Below are 22,699 nucleotides of genomic sequence, written 5' to 3'. Positions count from 1 at the left end.
GGTGGCATCACAATTCCGGACTTCAAGCTCTATTACAAAGCTGTCATCATCAAGACAGCATGGTACTGGCACAAAAACAGACCCATAGATCAATGGAACAGAATAGGGAGCCCAGAAATAGACCCTCAACTCTACAGTCAACTAATCTTCGACAAAGCAGGAAAGAATGTCCAGTGGAAAAAAGACAGCCTCTTCAATAAATGGTGCTGGGAAAATTGGACAGGCACATGCAGAAAAATGAAATTGGACCATTTCCTTACACCACACACAAAAATAGACTCAAAATGGATGAAGGACCTCAATGTGCGAAAGGAATCCATCAAAATCCTTGAGGAGAACACGGGCAGCAACCTCTTCGACCTCTGCCGCAGCAACATCTTCCGAGGAACAACGCAAAAGGCAAGGGAAGCAAAGGAAAAAATGAACTATTGGGATTTCATCAAGATCAAAAGCTTTTGCACAGCAAAGGAAACAGTTAACAAAATCAAAAGACAACTGACAGAATGGGAGAAGATATTTGCAAACGACATATCAGATAAAGGACTAGTGTCCAGAATCTATAAAGAACTTAGCAAACTCAACACCCAAAGAATAAATAATCCAATCAAGAAATGGGCAGAGGACATGAACAGACATTTCTGCAAAGAAGACATCCAGATGGCCAACAGACACATGAAAAAGTGCTCCATATCACTCGGCATCAGGGAAATACAAATCAAAACCACAATGAGATATCACCTCACACCAGTCAGAATGGCTAAAATCAACAAGTCAGGAAATGACAGATGCTGGCGAGGATGCGGAGAAAGGGGAACCCTCCTACACTGTTGGTGGGAATGCAAGCTGGTGCAACCACTCTGGAAAACAGCATGGAGGTTCCTCAAAATGTTGAAAATAGAACTGCCCTATGACCCAGCAATTGCACTATTGGGTATTTACCCTAAAGATACAAATGTAGTGATCCAAAGGGGCACATGCACCCGAATGTTTATAGCAGCAATGTCTACAATAGCCAAACTATGGAAAGAACCTAGATGTCCATCAACAGATGAATGGATCAAGAAGATGTGGTATATATACACAATCTAATACTATGCAGCCATCAAAAGAAATGAAATCTTGCCATTTGCAACAACATGGATGGAACTAGAGTGTATCATGCTTAGCGAAAAAAGTCAAGCAGAGAAAGACAACTATCATATGATCTCCCTGATATGAGGAAGTGGTGATGCAACATGGGGGCTTAAGTGGGTAGGAGAAGAATCAATGAAACAAGATGGGATTGGGAGGGAGACAAACCATAATGACTCTTAATCTCACAAAACAAACAGAGGGTTGCTGGGGGGAGGGGGTTAGGGAGAAGGGGGTGGGATTATGGACATTGGGGAGGGTATGTGCTTTGGTGAGTGCTGTGAAGTGTGTAAACCTGGTGATTCACAGACCTGTACCCCTGGGGATAAAAATATATGTTTATAAAAAATTAAAAATTAAAAAAAAATGCATTTAATCATCCCAGCCACCAAGTAAGGTAGAAAGTGTCATTCTACCTGCTTTGTGATAAGAATAAAGGAGGTGTGGGGAATGTAGAAAATTTATAGTCACATAACTCTTCACTTCTCTTGCTGCCATCCTTGGCAACTTTAGCACCCACTGTGTAGCCAGTATCCTTGTATCCACACATGCCCTACATTACATTTTTTTGTTTATTCAGAGAATGTCCTCGAACAGTTCTTATGCCCCCTGTTCAGCCATCAGTATTTATTTGTTGATCCAACTGCTCCTATCAGCATATGAACATCCAATAAATTCTCCCTCCTCCTAAAACAAATAGCTTTGACCTCACATTTCCCTCCTGTGCCTGTCTTGGTTCTCTACTTCCATTATAGCTGGGACTTTCAAGAGAGTTCTCTATATATTGCCTCAATTCCCGTTCTCTTTTGTGCTCACATTCTGCTGAGGCAGCTCTGGTCAAGGTCAGTAAGAGCCTCTTCTTGTCTGTGCCCATGGTCAGTTGTTATTCCTCATTTCACTTGACCTCTTAATAGTGTTTGACATGATGAATGACTGCCTTCTACCTGAATCATTTTCTTTCATTGGTTTCTGGCACAGTCTACTCTCCTGATTTTCTTTTTATTTCACTGGCTTTTTATTCTCATTCTCCTTGCTGGCTACTCCTACTTTCCTGCATCTTGGCACTATTCCCTGTCTTCCCTCCTTAGGTTATTTCATCCACTACCAAGGTTTGACCCTCTGTGCCCATCAGTCTCAGGTCTGTGTCACCGGGCTCCACTTTTCCCCTGAGACACAAATTATTTTCTCTAACTCTGTACTGAAAAGCTTTATTTCAATTTCTAATTGGCATCTCAATCTTAACATGTCCAAAATAGAACTTTGACTTTCCAGCTCCCACCGCACACAAACATGGTGGTTCCGTAGACTTGCCCATCTCGGCAGTTGGCACCACTGTGCATCCAGCTGCTGAGACCCAGGCTTCAGAGGTATCTTTCATTTACCCATTTTTCCTACATCTGCCTCCATGCAACAGCGAGTTTCTTTGGATACCACATAATACATGCGGTCAATGTGATGATTTTTGTAATTTACTTCTCTACCACCCCCGTCCAGCCCACCACGTCTGTCACCCTTGCTGTTATCACAGCTTATGAACTCAACTCCGTCTTCTCTCTCTTGCTCTTGTCCCAATGATCTGTTCTCCACACAGCAGCCACCACGATCCTTCAATATACAAACCAGATCACGTTTCTCCATGTGTGAAATTCTCCAGTAGGTCCTCATTCTGCGTATAAAATACAAACTCCTTACCATGGTCTCTGAGGCCGTTCTGATTTCTTTGATCTTTCATGAAACCCTCCTTTCACTGTTCTTCAGTCACATTGAGTTTCTTCAGTTTTTTTAGTCAGCAAGCTTCTTCACAACTCAGAACCGTGCCTTCTATTTCCAGTGAACCTACCAACGACACCTCATCTGCTCATGGGTGGCTTTTTTCATTATTGAAATCTTTTCTCAAATTTGTTTCCTCAGTGGAGGCTTGTCTCCTCACATTATCTTAAATGGTCAATCCATAGAAAATCGTTTTGCCCAAACCAGTTTACCAAATTAATTTTTTAATGTGCCAAATAACCAAATATTATATATAGTTTGGATATAGTTGGCAAATTCAGAAAGTTTGCTTTTAGGAATAGATTCGACAGGGAATTTACTTTTGATGAGTTGATTATGGACAGATTGACCTAGAGCCCTCCAAAACAGTGATCTTGTCACTTTCTGCCTTTTAATAATTTTTCCCATAGTATTTACTTAATACGGTGATAAATTGTATTTTGTGCCTGCTTTTATATCTTCTGTGCCTGCTTTTATATCTTCCTATCCTTTAGAGTTTAAGCCTCACGAGGGCAGAAACTTGTATGGCTTTTTCAACTTGAGTATTGAGGTCTACAGCAGGTACTCAAAAATAATGGTTTAATGAATGAGCGCAATAATGAGTGACAAAAAAACAATTGGATTGTCCATTGAAGAAGGAATGGGCAATGTGTCACTCTAAGCTGAAAATATAGAACATTCTTATTTTCCTGAGCTATCAAAAAGAGAAAATGAGATTATAAAGTAAAGTGACGTAAAGGTTTTTCTTTAAATAAAGGAGACCAGTGTGTTGGAGTATGGAATGAAATGAAAGATAAAATAATAATAAAAAAAATGGGGGAAAAACCCGACCAATAAAGTTATGGATTTTTTTTTAGTTTTCTATAATGGTAGAAGATGATATAAATCAGTGAAGAAAAAACAGTTTTATTTGACAGTTCTGTATTTCTAGATTGTATTTCTGAGTTTATTTATTTATTTTTAAAGATTTTACTTATTTATTAGAGGAAAGAGTGTGAGCAAGTGGGGGAGGGGCAGAGAGAGCGTAAGAGAGAATCCCAGACACACTGTGCTGATCATGGAGCCAGATGCAGGGCTCAGTCCCACAGCCCTGAGATCATGACTTGAGCCCAAGTCAAGAGTCTGATGCTTAATTAACTGAGTGACCCAGGCACCCCTGTTTCTGGGTTTATTTTTAAAATTATTAGATTTAAAATCTTAATCTCACAGTAACTTTAAACAATGTACAGTGAGTTGTTCAGCATGGATTTTATCTGTTACATAAATGCTTACATGAATTTAAGTCCTTGCTGATGCCATAAATTGCTTTTCAGAACATAAATGATTATAAAATGGTATTAATAATAAATGTGAAGCACCATGATAATCAAATCAGTGGGGAGGGAAATGAGGAAGGAGAAAGTTGAGAAAGTATTTTTCCATGCAGAGTGTGTCCAAGGAGACCAGATTAATTACCAGTATGTTAATTTTTGGTGATACCGATTAATATCCACTACTATTTATTTGTATAGATGACTAATTTCTGAAGAATGATACTATAAATCATCCTTTATAACATTTAAAAATATGTCATTAAATTAATATTCTAGAAAAATTTTTTGCATATTCTATGAAAAAGTTCAGAAAATATGCAAATATCAAAGGGATGAGATCACTATAAAAACTTCCAGACTGGAGAAATTGGTAATTGCTTCTTTTACTTAAATATGCATAACTTTGGAGTTGCTATGATGGTCTTCTACTAATTAAAGGAATTATTAAATGTGACTATATTAAAATTATTGGAAGGCATTTTTGTTAAATGATAAAGGCAGAAGGAATTACAGTTCATTGTAATATGTATGCTATAAATACTGGTTGAGAAATTGCTCTTAAAATGGTCTGTCACTACCTATCTACTCATGTATTAATAATTCAGTACAGAGGAAAAGATAATTTCTGGCACAAACTAGCTCTAAAGTAGTCGGGTAGTAAGGAATTACCTGTGGTAGTAACAAAATCTGTGACTTGAGAATTGTGAGACACAAATATGTAGATATCCTCTGAAAATTTTTCTTCAACCCGGATACCCACTGGAAAATCATCTGATTATCCACAGTGGATAGGATTTAATCTTTCTTCATCTTTTTCATTGCTATGTTTGAGACTATCTGGAGTCTTAAATTGTAATAGACACTTTGAACTTTGTATCTTAAAATGTTCATATATCAAAAATAAAAATATGAAAAGGATCATAAAATGTCTATTCATGTCATGCAGAGGAGGGTTATTATAACAGTTATTTCATGATCATTAGATTTTGAAATCATCTTTATGTTTAAAGCAATAAAAGCCCCATAAATATGGTTTCTCCCATTGTAAAACGCTACCTGCATATAAGTCTTCACTGATTTTGCAATTTGTCAAATTTAATTTTAAATCACTATCATCTTGTTTTATCTCTACCAGTTGTATTTAAGCTAAATCCGTAGTTTACCTGTCATTTGTATGTACTCTAAAATGTCTCTAAAGGGAATGTGGGCTGATACGAGTTTCTAGTCATGGAAATTTTCTTATTAAATTTTCACAAGATGTTAATGTTGAAAATGGAAGTGGATGGAGATCACTTCATGCATTCTGCCTTCACTTTCTACTTAATGAGATGTTATATAAATTAAGTCTTTCATAAAGCTGGGGGAAATTATGTTTTTATTCAATTAGTAATTAGAGTACAGTTTCTTGCTCAACCTACCACTCTTAGTTGGAAGGTTCCGGCCTTGGTCTGAGAGCATTGGAAAGAAGAGCTTATTGAAATTCTCAGTGAAAAACAACAGACAGATTTTTTTTTTCCCTAGTCTGTTTCTTAAATTCTTTAGCAAGCCTAGCAAATGTTTATTTACTTTCAATAGGTGTTATAATTTTTGTCAACCAACAGAACACTATTATTTGAATAGCTTAGGTGAGATTTTTTTTAACTTATTAAAACTTTGTAATGAAAGGACAGTATGGTTTCTCTTTAATAATGAAGTAGATGTGATATGTTATTTAGCATCTACCCTACCTTGGATTTATGCATATTGATTTTGTATGTGGATTATTCTTTTGCACAACAGCAAAATCACTGGTTTATATGACAGTTCTTTTCATAAGTATAAATTCTTTTTTTTAAAAATGCTTTTCTTTTTCTTTTTTTTTTTTAAGATTTTATTTATTTATTTGACAGGCAGAGATTACAAGTAGGCAGAGAGACAGGCAGAAAGATAAGAGGAAGCAGGTTCCCTGCCGAGTAGAGAGCCTGATCCAGGGCTCGATCCCAGGACCCTAGGATCATGACCGGAGCCGAAGGCAGAGGCTTAACCCACTGAACCACCCAGGTGCCCCGCCATCTTTTCTTTAAAAAAAAAAAATAATAAATAAAATTACCCAGTGGATTGGCCTTTAGATCGTTCAGTTTCTGTTGTAAATGTTTATATATTAACATTTTATATTAGGATCAAAAATTCACAAAAGTATGTTTATCCCTCATCATTAAAGATTTAAATGTATATAGAACAGTTATTTGCTGTTCTCATCATCGGAGTTGAGAAATGTTTGGGATCACAAATACACACATTCAGAAATACTATCATATGTTTAGGTTAATCTAATTAACTGGAATGTGTCAATATCAGATTTAACACAGATTGAAAGACAAATCTTTATATTGCGATGAGTTGATAGCATACTGAGAAACTGCTGCAGAAGAGTCCATTTTAAAAAGACATTTTGTGGGGCACCTGGTGGCTCGGTGGGTTAAGCCTCTGCATTTGGCTCAGGTCATAATCCCAGGGTTCTAGGATCCAGCCCCGCATTGGGCTCTTTGCTTGGCAGGGAGTCTGCTTACCCCTTGATGTTTGAACATCACTTAGAGTTGGCAGAAATCAGAGGAACATCTGTAATTCCTGGGGTAGCATTCACCCTTCATTGCACTGAGAATCTTTGGTGGATATCAGTCACAATCACGTCTACAGCATGCACCTTAGAAAAAATGGTGGGAGGTATGTAAGTATGCCTGTGGTATTGGTATCTTTAAATCTATCCTCATTTGATCTTAAAAGAAATTGCACACATTGCTATTTAACCTTCATTGGCAAATAATCTCATTTGCAACCTACCTCATAATTCTTGGCCCCACACAGTTTGCGGAGAGACACGAGCCTCTATTAATGAGAACAATATAAGCTTAGCAGTTTTATTTTAGCTCAGACCACAGGTTTAATTCATTTTTCACACTCACTTTTGCGGGTCTCTGAAAGCAGAGTGCAGTGGTCAAGACGGCAATTGTGGGGTCAGACTGTCAGCTGGAATGCTTGTGGAGCTCCTCTATGAAAGCGGCAGAACCTGTCATAGGTTATCTGCAAGTGCAGTTTTTCAAAACCTGTCTAGGTTGAAGGAATCATGGAGGCAGATGGTTATATGCAGACTCGGGAACCAAAACAGACCCGCTGGGTTGCAAACGCCGCTGCAGATACCTGGCAGTCTGAATTTTCCTCCCCCTGCCTGGGCCATCAGGTAAGCCCACTTGGCAGAGCAGCTAATCTCACTTGACGCCTCCCTTTACTCACATTTTTACTGAGCGTATAGTAGATAGCTTACATTCACGTGGGCACTGGAGATGCAGACATAACAGGTGTCCTGCTTCCTTAGTGCTCTGTGTTGCAACAGAGTCACAACCACCTTTAAAAGCCATCGTTTTGGGGATGCCTGGATGGCTCAGTGGGTTAAGCATCTGTCATTGGCTTAGATCGTGATCCCAGGGTCCTGGGATCAAGTCCCACATCAGGCTTCCTATTCTGGGATGAGCCTGCTTCCTCCTCTACCTCTCATGAATAAGTAAATAAAGTATTTTTAAAAAACTAAAAAAAAAATAATAATAATCAAAGCTGTTGCCTTTGATAATAGGTTAGATGCCCTTCTTTGGCTCAGACTGCTGTCACAGAATACGGGATGCCCTATATAAATGACAGAACACTTATTTCTTATAGTTCTGGAGGCCAGGAAGTCCAAGATTCTTGTTCTGGCAGATTCATTGTCTGGCAAGAACCTCCTTCCTGGTTCCCGGATGGTCATGTCACTGTGTCCTCACATAGCAGAAGGGACAAAGGAGCTCTCCAGAGCCTCTTTTGTGGAGGCACTAATCCCATTCACGAGGGCTTCACCCTCATGACCAAGTTACCTCCCCAAGGCCTCACTCCCAAGTGCCGTCGTCATATTGGAGATTAGATTTCAGCAGATTAATTTTAGGGGAGAAACAATCGTTCTGTCTGGAGCAGGCACCTTAATATATCACACTAAAGCTTGAAACCCAACATTTCATGGTCTCAGCATAGAATCAGAATACACGATACTGTATTTCATCTGTCTGCGCTTTTCATAAAGGGGTTTGGTTTGGTTTGGTGTTTTTGCTATGTATCCGTTTGTAGTACACTACGGCATATTCTACGGCATATTCTTGACACAGTTCCACATTATTTGTAGCTCGCCTTGCACTTCTGCCTTTTATTATTTCGTTTTATTCTACTGTCGTTGCATCTCCTTTTATAATATATTCAATGGTCTGATTAGTGAATTATTGTGTGGTCTTTTACAACCCAATTAAAAATAACAATGAGACCGGGGTTATGGGAGATAATTTTATTGAGTGTATTTTACAATTAATTATGTATTGATAACAGTCCAGCATCATTATTTATTATAATTAGGCTAATTATAAAATGTAATTACTAGAATATCCAAGGTATTCAACTGCTGCCTAAAGCTATCATTTTGAAATACAACTTTTGCTTGCCGATTACTACAGCCTTCCGTAATTCGTAGAAAAATTATGCTCTGTTATTTCTATGGAGAAATTGATTGGGAAGCATCCGTTCCTAAGTGAGAAAATAAAATGTCGCATGGTAGTTTGGTAGTTTTGGGGTGATAAGGTAATAAGAACAACAGAACACAGTTCAGAAGACGCTCACAGAGTTACTGTCATTGACTAATACAACTCATGACTTTCCTAATACTTAACAGGGTTTGCCAGTCAAAGCATTGTTTAACCATGAACTATTTTACTTTCTTTTTAATTTGACCATGCTAGGGGTGTCGGAGGATTATCAGTCTTGCCTATGGGCATTGAGCTTCTCTGTGCAATAACTGGTATATAATCTACTAGCTTTCATTCTGGGGGAAAAAAAAAGAAAAAAAACAAGAAAAAGTGTAAAATACAGTAGGTGTTAATCAAACATCTAATGACAGTCTTTTATCAACAATGAACCCACGGCTGGAAATTATCTCCTCAGTGACACTTTTCCTTCCATCATTGGTGGATTACGGTTGACTGTGGAACAGAGTAAGTAGGCAACCACTATATCGTAACTTCTTTTTTATGTCTATACTTTCTAAAGATGTATGACTCTGGGAAATGCATCTTAAAATATTTATGTGGTATGTGTAATGCCTACTGTTGACCAGCCATTATCCTGGGAGGGCTAACGTAGGTTTAGTAGGTGGAGCACTCCCATTTGGATCCTTAGTGCATTGGGTAGGATGCATTAAGCTCATTTACTGTCTGGAGCAGACAGATGCACAGTTTCAACATGCAGACTAAGCCTTTTCCTGTTTTATCTCTGCTTTTGTCACAGAAACTCTGGAAACTCTCATCAGGCAAGCAGAGAACTACACCAGCATTCTCTTCTGCAACACCTACAGGAACATGGCCCTAGAGGCTGCAGCTTCCATTCAGGAGCTGTTCACTGACGTGGGGCTCTATTTATTTGGTGCGGATGTTAATCCCGAAGAGTTCATAAACCGATTCTTTGACAGTCTTTTCCCTCTCGTCTACAATCACCTCATTAACCCTGGTGTGTCGGACAGTTCCCTGGAATATTCGGAATGCCTCCGGATGGCCCGCCGGGATGTTAGTCCCTTTGGTAATATTCCCCAAAGAGTAATGGGGCAGATGGGGAGATCGCTGCTGCCGAGCCGCACGTTTCTGCAGGCGCTGAATCTGGGCATTGAAGTCATCAATACCACAGACCATCTGCACGTCTCCAAAGAGTGCAGCAGGGCCCTGCTGAGGATGCAGTACTGTCCTCTCTGCCAGGGCCTGACTCTCAGCAAGCCTTGCATGGGGTACTGCCTCAACGTCGTGAGAGGCTGCTTGGCACACACGGCAGAGCTGAATCCGCACTGGCATGCCTACATCCGGTCACTGGAGGAGCTCTCAGATGCCATGCATGGAACATACGACATTGAACATGTGCTCCTGAACTTCCACGTGCTTGTTAATGATGCTGTGACGCAAGCTCACCTCGATGGACAGAAGTTATCGGAACAGGTAAGCAGCCACACCACATCTCCTGACCCATGGCTTGGAACTCAGACATTAGCCCCATACATAAAGTTCCGTGCTTTATAAGCACACCGTTTATGAACTTGAAAATGATGACAGCTAAACAAGTTAGGGCCTCAGGAAAGAGTGGGAGAATGCATGGATTGCCATATTTGAGTCAAGGTATATTTTCTATATCTTACAGTAGAAGTTTGGTTAGCTGTGTTCCACTTTTTCCTTGAAGTAGAAGCCTTCTACTAGGGTTAGTTCAGTGAGGGAGAGGACTCTGGTTTAAAATCAGAACCAGCAAGGATTCGAATCTGCCCTCTGCCAGGAATTCCCAGATGCTTTAGATTCTTTGAGCCCGTCTCCTCATTGATTAAAAAAAAAAAAAAAAAAGAATAACACGTGACTTTTGGAGTATTCTTTTTTGGGAAGATAGACAATATGTATGTGAACCACCTAGTATGGTGCCTGTTACTCAAAAAAACGGGTCGTTATTGTTAGCATTTTCAAGGTGTTCAGCATTCAAATAGAAAATGCTAATGATATATTCATTAAATGAAGACTTGACAGCTTAATGTTCGGAAGTGTTTCTTCAGAGACTCTTCAGAATCTGTCACAGTGATGGTATAATGATTTTTCAAAATGTGCCATATGCAACATGGTGTTTTATTCCAAGAAGACTTTAGAAAGTGTTGGAAACAAAATCATGGAGTAAAAGGGAGCAGGAGTTTTCTGTTTCTCCCACCTTCTGTAGAATCATTTTCTTACATATTCACAGGCTCCTGAGTAACATTCTCATATCCCATATAATGAAATAGGACCTGTTGCTGGTGTTGACCCTCCATCGTTTCTCCTGAAACAAAATTATAGTCCTTGGTGCTGAGAGAAGACATCTCCCGCCCGCCAGTACTAATTTACTGAATTAATAAACATCCTAATCATTAGCCTTATAAGTCAGTTTTTTAAATTTCTGGTAGATTTTGAATCTGAAAATATTTATGTGCAATCATCTCCTCACCTTTTTTCCTAACTTTCAGGGTCTTTGCAGGGCCCATGTGAGCCTATAACGTACCCTTAACCAGATTAGACATGGTGCCCTCTTTAGGTGCATGCCACACTTTTGTATGGCTTGGTGGGTAGAGAGTGAGCTGGATATCAACTCCTGCTTCCCAATTTATTCAGCTGGGTGTCCTTGGATAGTGAATGGGATTCCCAACCATATGCAGTGGTTGGAATCTCTCTGCAAGCTCGTTCCTTTCTGGAGATCAGATTAGCACCAGAACGTTTGGGAGGAATGTAATACACCAACTCAAAATGAGGTATAAAAGACATTGAAGGCTTCAAGTATTTATTAGTTACAAGAAATAAGATCCAAGAAGTAAATATGAATACTATGATATCGAGTATCTGCAGAAAGGAGAACAGGCCCAAGAGCTCTGAAATCAAGCCTAGATTTGATTATTAATTTAGGGCATGCTATGCAAACATGTAGGGCTGGAGTTCTCTAATATCTCTAAGTACATAGGTTTTAATGCCTTTTATTATGTATTTTCAAGAACTGCAGGGCCTGTTTGTATCCTTAAAATCTATCACATAGAAAATTGTGTTTTTCCTATTTCAAACACTAAACTAATAGAGGTTCATACTTAGATAAACATGTTTTTCAAATCCTGCGTTTGCTAGTCATTTGTCATGTGGCCTGGGAAAGCTACTAACACCCTTTGAATCTGTTTGGTCTTGTGTGGAGAAGGCAGACACGGTTCAGGTGGACTAATGTCAGTAAGGCTCTGACATGGGTAGACACGGGTCCTAGAAATGCTTTTTCCTTTCCCTATTCTAAGGCTGGCCCTGAGCCGACTTCAGGGAAGCAGGTTGCTTTAGTATCTTAATGGGTTAGAATCACCATTGTACTTGTGTTTTATACATAAGTTTTGTTTTTATTTATTTTTAAAATATTCTATTTACTTATTTTAAAGAGAGAGTGTGGGTGAGCAGCGGGGAGAGGCAGAGAGGGAGGGAGAGAGAGAATCTCCAGCAGACTCCCGGCTGAGTGTGGAGCCCGACCTGGGGTTTGATCTCACCATCCTGAGATCATGACCTGAGCCCGCCCAAACCAAAAGTTGGAGGCTTAACCCACTGAGCCACCCAGGCACCCCTATAAACAAGTTTTAAACAAGATTGCTGTCATAGGAAACTCTGTGGTGGGTTTATAAAGAACGTTCTTTTCTTTTAGGCAAATCATTTGATTTGCTAAATCAGTCGTCCTATGACTATTTTGAGAAATACCCATCATTACTAATACGTTGTAGATTCTTTTCTAAATGAAACAACTGAGATTCTCTTTAAAACTTATGGCAGCAGCAGAAGGAGATACTGACTTTAAATTCCTTGAAAATTGACTCATTAATATTTATTTCTGCCAACTTCAAAGTGATTTATAAGCTGTTTATCAAGCTTCGATAACCAGTTCACACATCAACGAATTTAACAAACTCAAAATAAATTACTGGAGAGCCAGAACATAATGACTTTCTCACATTCCCAAAGCAATCTCTGAGATCTAGGACTTCCAAGTCAAGTCCTCAGTAAATACATATTTTCACTTTAAGAAATCCATAGAGGTATCTGCTGTATCATGTTTCTGTTGGATGAATTTCAACTGGAAAGAAAAATGTTCTCAGTTTCCTGAGAAAATTGTAAGTATCTTCTATTTAATAAGCCATTAGAGAAACAGAATCTAATTTACAATAGAGTATTTTCATTTTATAATTATTCTGAGGCTTAAGGCAATGCTTAATTTAATAAAACACTAACAGAGAGTCAGCAAAGTGTAGATACTAAAAGCACAGGCTCTACTGTCGGACTGGATTTTACATCTGCTGTACACTTACTAGCTGTGAGTTTGAGCGTTTGATTACTGATCTCTCTCTGCTTTGGTGAAATACCTACCTAGAATAATACCTACACCATGGAGTTCTTGTTAGAATAAAATGAGCTTTCACACTTAGATGAGCGTCTTGTACATGGTGAATGTTTGCAGTCAAATGCTCTACCACTGAGCTATACCCTCTCATGGTGAATGTTTGAATCCTACTAATTATCATCTCATTGCATTATTTATGGATACTTTGTTGGTTTCTCTGATGTTGTAAATGCTCCCAAAGCAAACACGCCCTTCCTAATGTGGTGTAGAGTTAAAAAGTTTTTTAATCATTTAATGTAAGGAAATAATTGTCAAGATTCTCCTTGACTGAGAAAAAACCCTGGAATTTTTAGAAAAAATTATGCAACTCCATAATGTGTTTTAATGTTAATGGCTATTAATTAATAATTAATAGATTATTTAATGATTAAATGATTTGATCATTTAATGACTGAATGATTCCTTATTAGGAAATCATTTATTTATTTTGTAAATAAAAACTTGGTTGTTTAGCTATTCATTGTATTTAGCATTTTTTAAAAAGATTTTATTTATTTATTTGTCAGACAGAGATCACAAGTAGGCAGAGAAGCAAGCAGAGAGAGAGAGAGGAGGAAGCAGGCTCCCTGCTTAATATAATTTAATATTTTACCTTACTCAAAGAACCCAGGACCTGTATTAATTTCAGCATTTCAACATCTTCTAAATGGAACAGATGTTACTAAGAAATTCAGCAGAGCATTGATTCTATACAATTTTAGAAGCAATATATTTTTCCTGCTTTATTGGCATACAATTGACAACATCACATTTTTATTTAAATATTTGGTAGAATTCACCAGAGAAATTTGGTCCTGGGCTTTTCTTTGTCGAGAGGTGTTTGTTTTGTTTTGTTTTGTTTTTATTACTGATTTAATCTTCTTACACATTATTGGTCTGTTCAGATTTTTATTTCTTTTCATGATTTAGTTTTGGTAAGTTCTATGCTTCCAGGAATTTATCCATTTATTCTGGATTATCCACTGTGTTGGCATAAAGTTGGTCTTAGCTGTCTCTTATGATTCTTTATATTTCTGTGGTGTCAGTTGTAATATTTCCTCTTTCACTTATAATTTTATTATTTGAGACTTTCCGATTTTTTTCTGAGTCTAGCTACTTTTTTATCTTTTCAAAGACCAGCTCTTAATTTCATTGATATTTTCTATTGTTTTCCTAGTTTCCAATTTCATTTTTTTCCTTGATCTTTGTTATGTCTTTTCTTCTGGCAACTTTGGGCTCAGTTCTATTTTTCCCCTAGCTAAGGATGTAAAGTTACGTTGTTTATTTGTGAGTTTTTCCCCCTTACCATAGATGTTCATCACTATAAACTTCCCAGCCAGCACTGCTTTTGCTGGATCTCATAAATTTTGATCTGCTCTGTTTTCACAACTGGGATTGGGGGTTGCTTTCCAGACTGAATGGTGCTTTGCCGAGGATGGGATTTATGGCAAGTGTGTGTGTCTCGGTCCTGCTTGCCCATTTCAGGATCGGTGTTTTCTCAGTCCCCAATGTGTTCAGCTAGTTTCTGGATTTCTTTCAGAGGAAATTTCTCTATGTGTAGTTGTATGGTTTGTCCATTTGGTGCCTCTGTGGCAGGAGGGAAATTCAGGAGCCTCCTCTGTTGCTATCTTGGGAATTACTACCACAAAAAGCTTTTTTTTTTTTTTTTTTTTTTTTTAAGTCTGTAATGGGTTGAGAAACATAATTTCCAACAGTAAAAGTCCTAATTTGTATTTTTAAATAGATAATCAGTTTTTCACATCTCTTACCTATGCACTATTAGTAGAGATTCAGCTGGTTGCATTCAAATTACTTTAGAATAGCTATTCACTTCAATTTTAATACCTATCAAAATTGAGTTTAAGGTGAATTGTACACGCTAGTGCACTCTAATTAAACTCTGTTGTTGAGATAACTATACCTCATCACTTCCTGTCTATACACTCACATTTATCTGCATCTAAAAATGAAACCGTAATAAATTAATCATGTGTTTTTAAGTATCTCAGTGATATTCTTCTATATAAATTGAAAAGGAAAATTAAAATAGTAACCTGGATGATTTCTGGCAAGGCACTAATTTTGTTCTCTTTTTCTATAATGTGGCATACAATTTCCTAAAAATCATTGTGTTATATGATTTTGTATAATAGAGATTATAGGACAAATAAGGTTGAGACAACACATTACTCTCCAAAAGGTGCATCCCTGAAATGGTTTCCAGTGTGGGAATGGTAGGAGGAATGTACTTTCCAAGGACATGGGTAGGCGGAGGTTTGGAGCCTCCAATTACCTCTGTCCAGCTTGCATGTCACCTGGCAGTCACATCCTCTCGGGCACAACCTTCAACAGTTCCACAAGAAACAAAAAGCCAAGAAGGAATTATGTCTGAAGCAAACTTTTTTTTTTTTTTAAACAAGCTTTTATTCATGTACGTTTTTGTATTTGGCTGCCGCAGAATAAAAGACCATGACCAAAAGTTGTAAATTAACAACCTATGGATCAGTTTTTTGGGTAGCTAGGTGAAACTTCATTGAAAACATACTCAGAATATACTTAAACTATCATTTTAACCTTTGCCTGATTTTTTATTTAATTTATGTGGAGGGTTGATGTTATTAGTAGATTCTTCCACTGGACATGTTCTTCTACAAAGAACGAGCTCCACACGAGACAAGGGACAATCAGAAGATGTCAACTAGTCACAAATGAAGGGGAAAGATACAAGTTTCTAGGGTAAAGGAGATCTCAGAGCGAATCCAATCTAAGCGGGCCAACCCAAGTAGAAAAACCTGTAAACTCATAAAAAGAAGATTCATTAGATTATGAGAGACCATTCAGTCCAAGTCATGGTCTCATACAGAAGTCACTTCAGGATGTTGTCACCTGCTTAGTTCCGCACACTAGTAGTGAGAGGAAACTGGGCTTTGCAGAATGGCGGCAGGAGTACGTAGCCATAATTAGTGGGTTCTCCTCTCAGGGCTGGAATCATTGAGCTCTTTTCAACTGTGGAGTGAGGCAAAAATTTTCTGACTAGAGGTAAATCAAAGGTTCTATTGTCCAGTGATTTTATGCTCAAATAAATGTAATATATCAAGATATTTCTGTAACGTGGTCAGCCTCTGCTGTTAAGAATTTTCCTCACATGCATGATAAGATCTAAATCCTTCATCTTTTGGAGATTTTCCCCGTGCACTTATAGGTCATGGGGGAAAGGGAGGTCCAGTTTGGTCCTTTGAGGATGTCTCCAGAGCTTGAAATGATTTTCAGTAGTGAGGGCCAGTCACGACCCACACACCTCATATGAGGTAAGCCTATTTTTTTTTTTTTAAGGAACACATTAGATTAGAAACTTGCATAATTTAAAGATAGATATTTCCTAAACCTTTGAGAATGTGGCATGATTAATTTGGGATGTTATCTTTCTGAGAAAGATTATAATATGAATTACTTGAGAATAAATACTGAAAGCCATGATGGTTTATTTCTACTTAATTTCCTAAGAGAAGAATAATTATTAAATGTCTTGTGAAGATCTAGAGATCTATAAAGGAAAATCTGGACAGAGATCTTCTGGAACAATGGCCTGTCTTGTTTGTAGATTATTTCTAGTTGTTTGTAAATTCATCCTTATGGTGAATGAATAGTTATGTCCTCAGTTGCCATGCATTGTACTCTAGACTCTAATGCTCTGAAGACAGGGACTTAGTCTTGGCCATCTTAAACTTTGGATATTTGAAGGCTGTTATTTTGCCTGCTTTCCCGATATCTTTCCAGACTATTCACTCCTGTTTTATTCAATTCTTCTTTTTAGGTATTCTTGTTAGGATCACTGTTTCAACTTCACAGCTCTGTCTGGCTCTTCTGGAAAACTTGCTGACTCAGGATGGAGTTGGCCAGACTGGAGCAAGCCTGGGGGTTGACAACTGGTGGATACTGGGCATGGATCTTTTCATTCCCTCCCTATCACGGCCAAGTGCTTCTCTTTCCTCAGGGATCTGCCATCTGGAAGAGTCCTGCCCTTTGGTCTTAGGCCTCTGCCAAATGCATATTTTTTTTAATGAACAATGGAAGGACAGTATTCAAAACCTTTAATTTCTTCCTCATTCAATTTTTGTGTGATGTATTTGCTTTGTTAAGTTATTGTTGTTTCTCTGAGCAAACAGAGCTCTTATCTCAGTAACACGAGCTTTTGTGTCCTGGGCCTGAAGGTTTTAATAATACCCAGGGATTCTTTTTAATTTTTCTGAAGTATTTTTAATTGAATTTCCTAAGTGTGTGGCTGTTCAGATGCATCACTGAAATTTTTAGCTGGTTTGGAGTGATTCCTTTCTACCTTAAATGGAGTAAATTCTCTCTAAATCGGAAGCTTCATGCATGAAACTTGGTTTCCTTTTCTTGATCAAGTTCAAGAAGCATATGATATTCCTGCTGCAATTTTCATCTCTCCCTTTCTACTTGTGTGTTTTCTGAATGCAACAAAGCTTTCTTGGTTGGAGATTTTTCACATGACTTTAAATGATTTTTGCATTGAGAATTCTAGCTTCTGCAGTTACTTGGTGTACATTTACTTTCTCTTCTTCTTTGAAAGTTTGTAAAGTGGTACTTAACTCAGTCATATAAATCAGCAGTCCTTTGGCTTCACCAATGAAGAAGCCTCCATTTTCCAGTGCCTTCCTTATATCCAATTTAATGTTTGCACAATCTCTGCTCTCTTCTCCAAGAACAGCAGCCCAACTATTCATCTGTAGTAAGTGTTCACCTAGAGGGTTGATCTGACCCTATCTTATTGAGAACTCACTCTATGGGCAGAGTTTTATGAGATTATTTTTTCTTTTTAGTAAATTTGTCTACTCTATGCTTCCATTTTTGAGGTTCTTATGAAAGGAACTTTATCCTTCTCTGAAGATTAGAATTTACCTCCAAAGTCCTCATTAATGCTGTCTGAAGCTTTTCTTCATTGTTTGGCTGGATTTTGAAGGCTGTTTTAGTTGCAGCTTTGACGCTTCTTCTAAGGAGTTAACTTTGTTTATAATGTCAACCATCATCTGAACTTGTAAACGTAGAGATTTTTCTCCTTTCCATGCTTCCTGTAAGTACCTGGTTTAAGCTCAAGTAAAGAGTGGTAGCTTTCTAGCTCTTTATTCATCATCTTCACGTTTATTATGTCTTAAGGAAGTTTTAAAGCTTGCCTCTGGCATAGTTAATTCAAATTCTCCAAACTCTCTTACTAAGTGGCCCAAATTCTCAAACCATTCGTTATTTTTACTCCAGAGGGTCAGACATTCTTGTGGTCAGTTCTTTGTTTCTCCTTGCATAGTAACAGAGGGTTTTAGACACAGAAAAAATCCCATTCTGACTGTAAAACTACCACTTCTCACAGTATTCTCTGGGCTGTTGGGCCCCCCACTGCTGGTCATGGAGCAACATTACACAGACTATCATGACCATCAGTGGAACTTCTCTGCACCCCAAGGCCATTGATGGGTCATCTCATGTTGCCATGACTCTATGGCCACAGTAGACTACACAGTTCTGCTCAGAATGTCCCTGGTGCCTAAAAACCAGGGCAGACCTCAGTGGAGGTGATAGAATTGACAAGAAAACAGTGCCTGCCACCCCTGGCCACCTCTTCACCCACAAAGTCAGCAGTCATATCACACGGCTGGGGGATATGGAATAGGCTCTGTAGGCCAAGACAGATACTCAGCCGCTCTGGCCACCTGGAGTCTTCCTGGACTGTGCCAAGAACTTAACAGGGAAATATCTTTCCACATCAGCAATTATTCTTGTTCAGGAAGCTCTACAGTGGAGGGTTGCATGTCCCCAACCCTGGCCCCTTCTTCTGTAAGCTTTTCATTTTGTGTCTTTGAAGACCTACTTCAACTGATGATGATCAGGGAAGACTCTGTCAGTGCTCCCCTTGGTATGTTTCTCGCTAGCCATGAATGTGTATGGGGGAAGGATGAGAAATGCAGTCTGATAGGCTCTGGGTAGGCTCTCCACTCAATTCTCTGTTTTCACATTTAACAACTAAGGAAGACCTAAGAGGACTTTTCAAAGCCTTCACGTTTCAAAAATGTGCAGTCTAGCCATGGGGTCTTTGGCTCCACTCCCATTTTTCTCCTAGGACTGTGCCCTTAGGGCCTTTATGGACCAGAGGAGCTGGGAGCTGATATCTGACCCTTCAGCAGCTGTCTTTTGAGAAAAGGAGAACCTCCCAGTCTTTGAAGCTGAAGCTTCCTGGTTCCTTCTTCCATTTTCAGGCACTCTGTGTTTGTTTGGAGACTAGAACAAGCAGATGTTCTAGTTGTGGCTGCTGCTGCCACTGTTGCAAAACCACCCAAGGGCAGTGGGAAAAGGGATAGACGTAGAAAGCCAGCGCCGGTGTGTGGTGGGTATGAAAGGTTCAGTATTAAGATGTGTCCTAAATTCTTCACTGACCTTTGAGCTGTGTTTGTCTGTATATGGACAGTCTGATTTGAAGAGGATCCCACTTTAGTCCATCAATCAACAGTAGGTGTTTGATGCTGGTTCTCGCCATTAGGCAAGGACTAATGCACATCAAAGTGACCTACCTCTGGGTCTGATCTAGGGATAGGAAATCTTTATCCAAGCAGACAGAGAAGGGCTCTAATAATAATCTCCTGTATTGCCAAATGTTATGTGGTTATAATTTCTCTCAATGAAGTAGTAATATTTTTGGAAGTTATCCAAAAAATGAGAAGAAGGCAACATTATGCTAATACTCTTGATGATTTAATAGGAGAGAGCACCTGAGTTATCACAAGGTATATGTATTTTTTTGTTTGTTTGTTTTTAGTTACTATTTTACTCACTGTAAAGGCCATACTGTGCTCTGTAAAGCTACATGTTAATTTGCAGGTGGTTAATACATTAAAAATAATTTTTGTCCTGTTGAATTATAAGTTATTTTTATCTGAGTGAGAAAAACCCTGCAAAGTTTTTGTTTTATTTACCTGAAAAATATTAATCTTATTTGTTATTATTCTAACATTAGACTAATAGCCCAGTGTTCTTTTTTTTTCCCCACTGACTATAATGCTAATCTCTTTCAAGCAGCTTTATTGCTCTTCTTATTTCCTCATTAAGGAATTGAACAAGTCTTTCACAATAGCTCTTTATATATTCGTTTTAGAGGCATACATTTTATCTTTTTGAAAATGATACTTTAATGCATTGAGAAAAAGAAAAGGCACTACAGACATTATTTCTTATAATGGGTAACATTGTTTTTGGTAGGTAGGAAGTGCCAGAAACTCAAATTCATTTAATACTTGCAGAGGAAAGGGGTGGCTATTAGGGCCGTATAACCAAAAAGGCCAATTGCTGCAGATAACTGAGGGTCTGATTTGATCTAGTTCCTCATAAACGCTATTGGGATTCTTGTCTACTTCTCAATGAAACTTGTCTGTGTTGGTTTGTTTCTCAGGCAGGCTTTCCCCAGATGGTAATGAGGTAAGCCATAAAACTTCTAGGGTCATCACCTTCTAGTTTAGCAAGAAAAAAAAATGACTTATTTCTCAGAATTTCCTATGTTATTGCTTATCACTCTGGTTTTGGGGCTCTTCCTTTCCTTGAGGCATCTACTGGTTTCTTGACTGGCCACCTTTGGGTCATTTTCCCATTGTGGAGCCATAAATGGGATCAGCTCACAGAAACATGTCAGGACAGAGTTGGAGAGGGTATTTCCAGAAGAGGAATAAAGGACAGCAATGAAAACAGAAAACAAAAAAGAAAAATCAAACAAGCGAGAAATGAAAATTACATAAATGAAAGATATAATTCATGATCACTATCTGTTAGAAATGTGCCCAAGAGCATCAATGTACCTATAACAATAAATTAAGATCTGAGCAAAATATAAATAAATACACAAATTAAAAATAAAACATAATAGAAATAGAAAAAATGTTAGAACTATTGTGTGTTCCAAGAACAGAATGGGATTACCAGAAGCATGTGCTTTAAATTCACAAGTAAGACATCCCTATCATGTATTATACTCGCCAAGCTAATGTTTACATAAAGGTACTAATTAATACAATTAGACAACACATCAATAAAAATAACCTGATAAAAATAGGCAAAGGGTTTAGACATTCTCCAAGGAAAGTATAAATGTAGCTAGTAAAATAAATGCGGCTCGTAAAATATGTTCTACATCACTAGACATTAAGAACATTCACATCAAACCACAATGAGACAATGAGATACCACTTCGCGCCCCTCCTAGGGTGGCTATAATATAAACAGTCAATAATAACATGTATTGATTAACAACACAGGAAATGATAGATGTTGGTGAGGATGCCAACAGTGCCTTACACTGTTGGTAGGAATGCAGACTGGTACAGCCACTCTGGAGAAGAGTATGGAGGTTCCTCCAAAAGTGAGAAATAGAATCACTCTATTTTCCATCAATTGCACTACTAGGTATTTACACAAAGGATATAAAAATACAGATTTGAAAGAGTACATGCCCCCCGATGTTTATAGCAGCATTATCATCAACAGCCAAACTGTGGAAAGGGCCCAATGTCCATCAACTGATGAATGGATAAAGAAGATATACTGTATATTCAGCCATCAAGAAGAATTAAATCTTGTCATTTCATGGTAATTCGTGCCATTTCATGCTCTAATCATTACATGGATAGAGCTAGAGTGTATTATGCTAAGCAAAATACGTAAGAGAAAGACAAATACCATATGATTTCACTCATGTCGAATTTAAGAAACAAAACCGATGAACATATGGGAGGGTGATAAAAAGAGAGGGAAATAAACCATAAGATACTCATAAAGATAGAGAACACACTGAGGGTTTCTTGAGGGGTGGTGGGTGGGGGGAATGGGTTAAATGGGGGATGGGTATTAAGGAGGGCCCTTGTGATGAGCCCTGTGTGTTGTATGTAAGTGATGAGTCACCATTTTCTGTTCCTGAAGCCGATACTATACTATATGTTAACTAATTAGAACTTAGGTTGCCTGGGTGGCTCAGTGGGTTAAAGCCTCTGCCTTCGGCTCAGGTCATGATCCCAGGGTCCTGGGATTGAGTGCTGCATCGGGCTCCCTGCTCAGCAGAGATCCTGCTTCCTCCTCTCTCTCTGTCTGCATCTCTGCCTACTTGTGATCTCTGTCTGTCAAATAAATAAATAAATAAAATATTTAAAAAACTAATTAGAATTTGAATTAAAATTGAAAAAAAAAAACAAGACAAATCAAACAATAACAAGTGTTATTAAATCTGGACACTCATGCTTCGCTGGAGAGATTGTAAACTAGTGCAGCAACTTTGGAAAAGTTTGACAGCTCCTTATATAGTTAAATGTAGGGTGAGCACATGACTGAGCCATTCTAGGCTAAGGTGTACCCAAGAGAACTGAATACAGATGTTTCTAAAAGCATATATAGACAACTGTGGCAGCTTTGTTTATAATAGCCAAAAAGTGGAAATGACCTAAATGTTTATC

The 22,699-nt window shown here is 38.3% G+C and overlaps 1 protein-coding gene across 2 annotated transcripts in view; it reads left to right on the top strand.

Moving 5' to 3' along the window:
- The window catches only part of GPC5 (glypican 5), a 762,590-nt gene that overhangs the window by 272,015 nt on the left and 467,876 nt on the right, over positions 1–22,699 (top strand). For both annotated transcript variants that reach the window (XM_059144298.1, XM_059144300.1), the window contains exon 3: positions 9,546–10,240. In XM_059144298.1, the coding sequence (XP_059000281.1) occupies positions 9,546–10,240 (695 nt within the window). The remainder of the gene's footprint in view (positions 1–9,545; positions 10,241–22,699) is intronic.

Source organism: Mustela lutreola, chromosome 13 (assembly GCF_030435805.1).
Source record: "Mustela lutreola isolate mMusLut2 chromosome 13, mMusLut2.pri, whole genome shotgun sequence".
In the NCBI taxonomy this organism is placed as follows: domain Eukaryota; kingdom Metazoa; phylum Chordata; class Mammalia; order Carnivora; family Mustelidae; genus Mustela; species Mustela lutreola.
The sequence above is the reverse complement of the archived record's forward strand: the minus strand, read 5'-3'. Positions and strand labels throughout refer to the sequence as shown.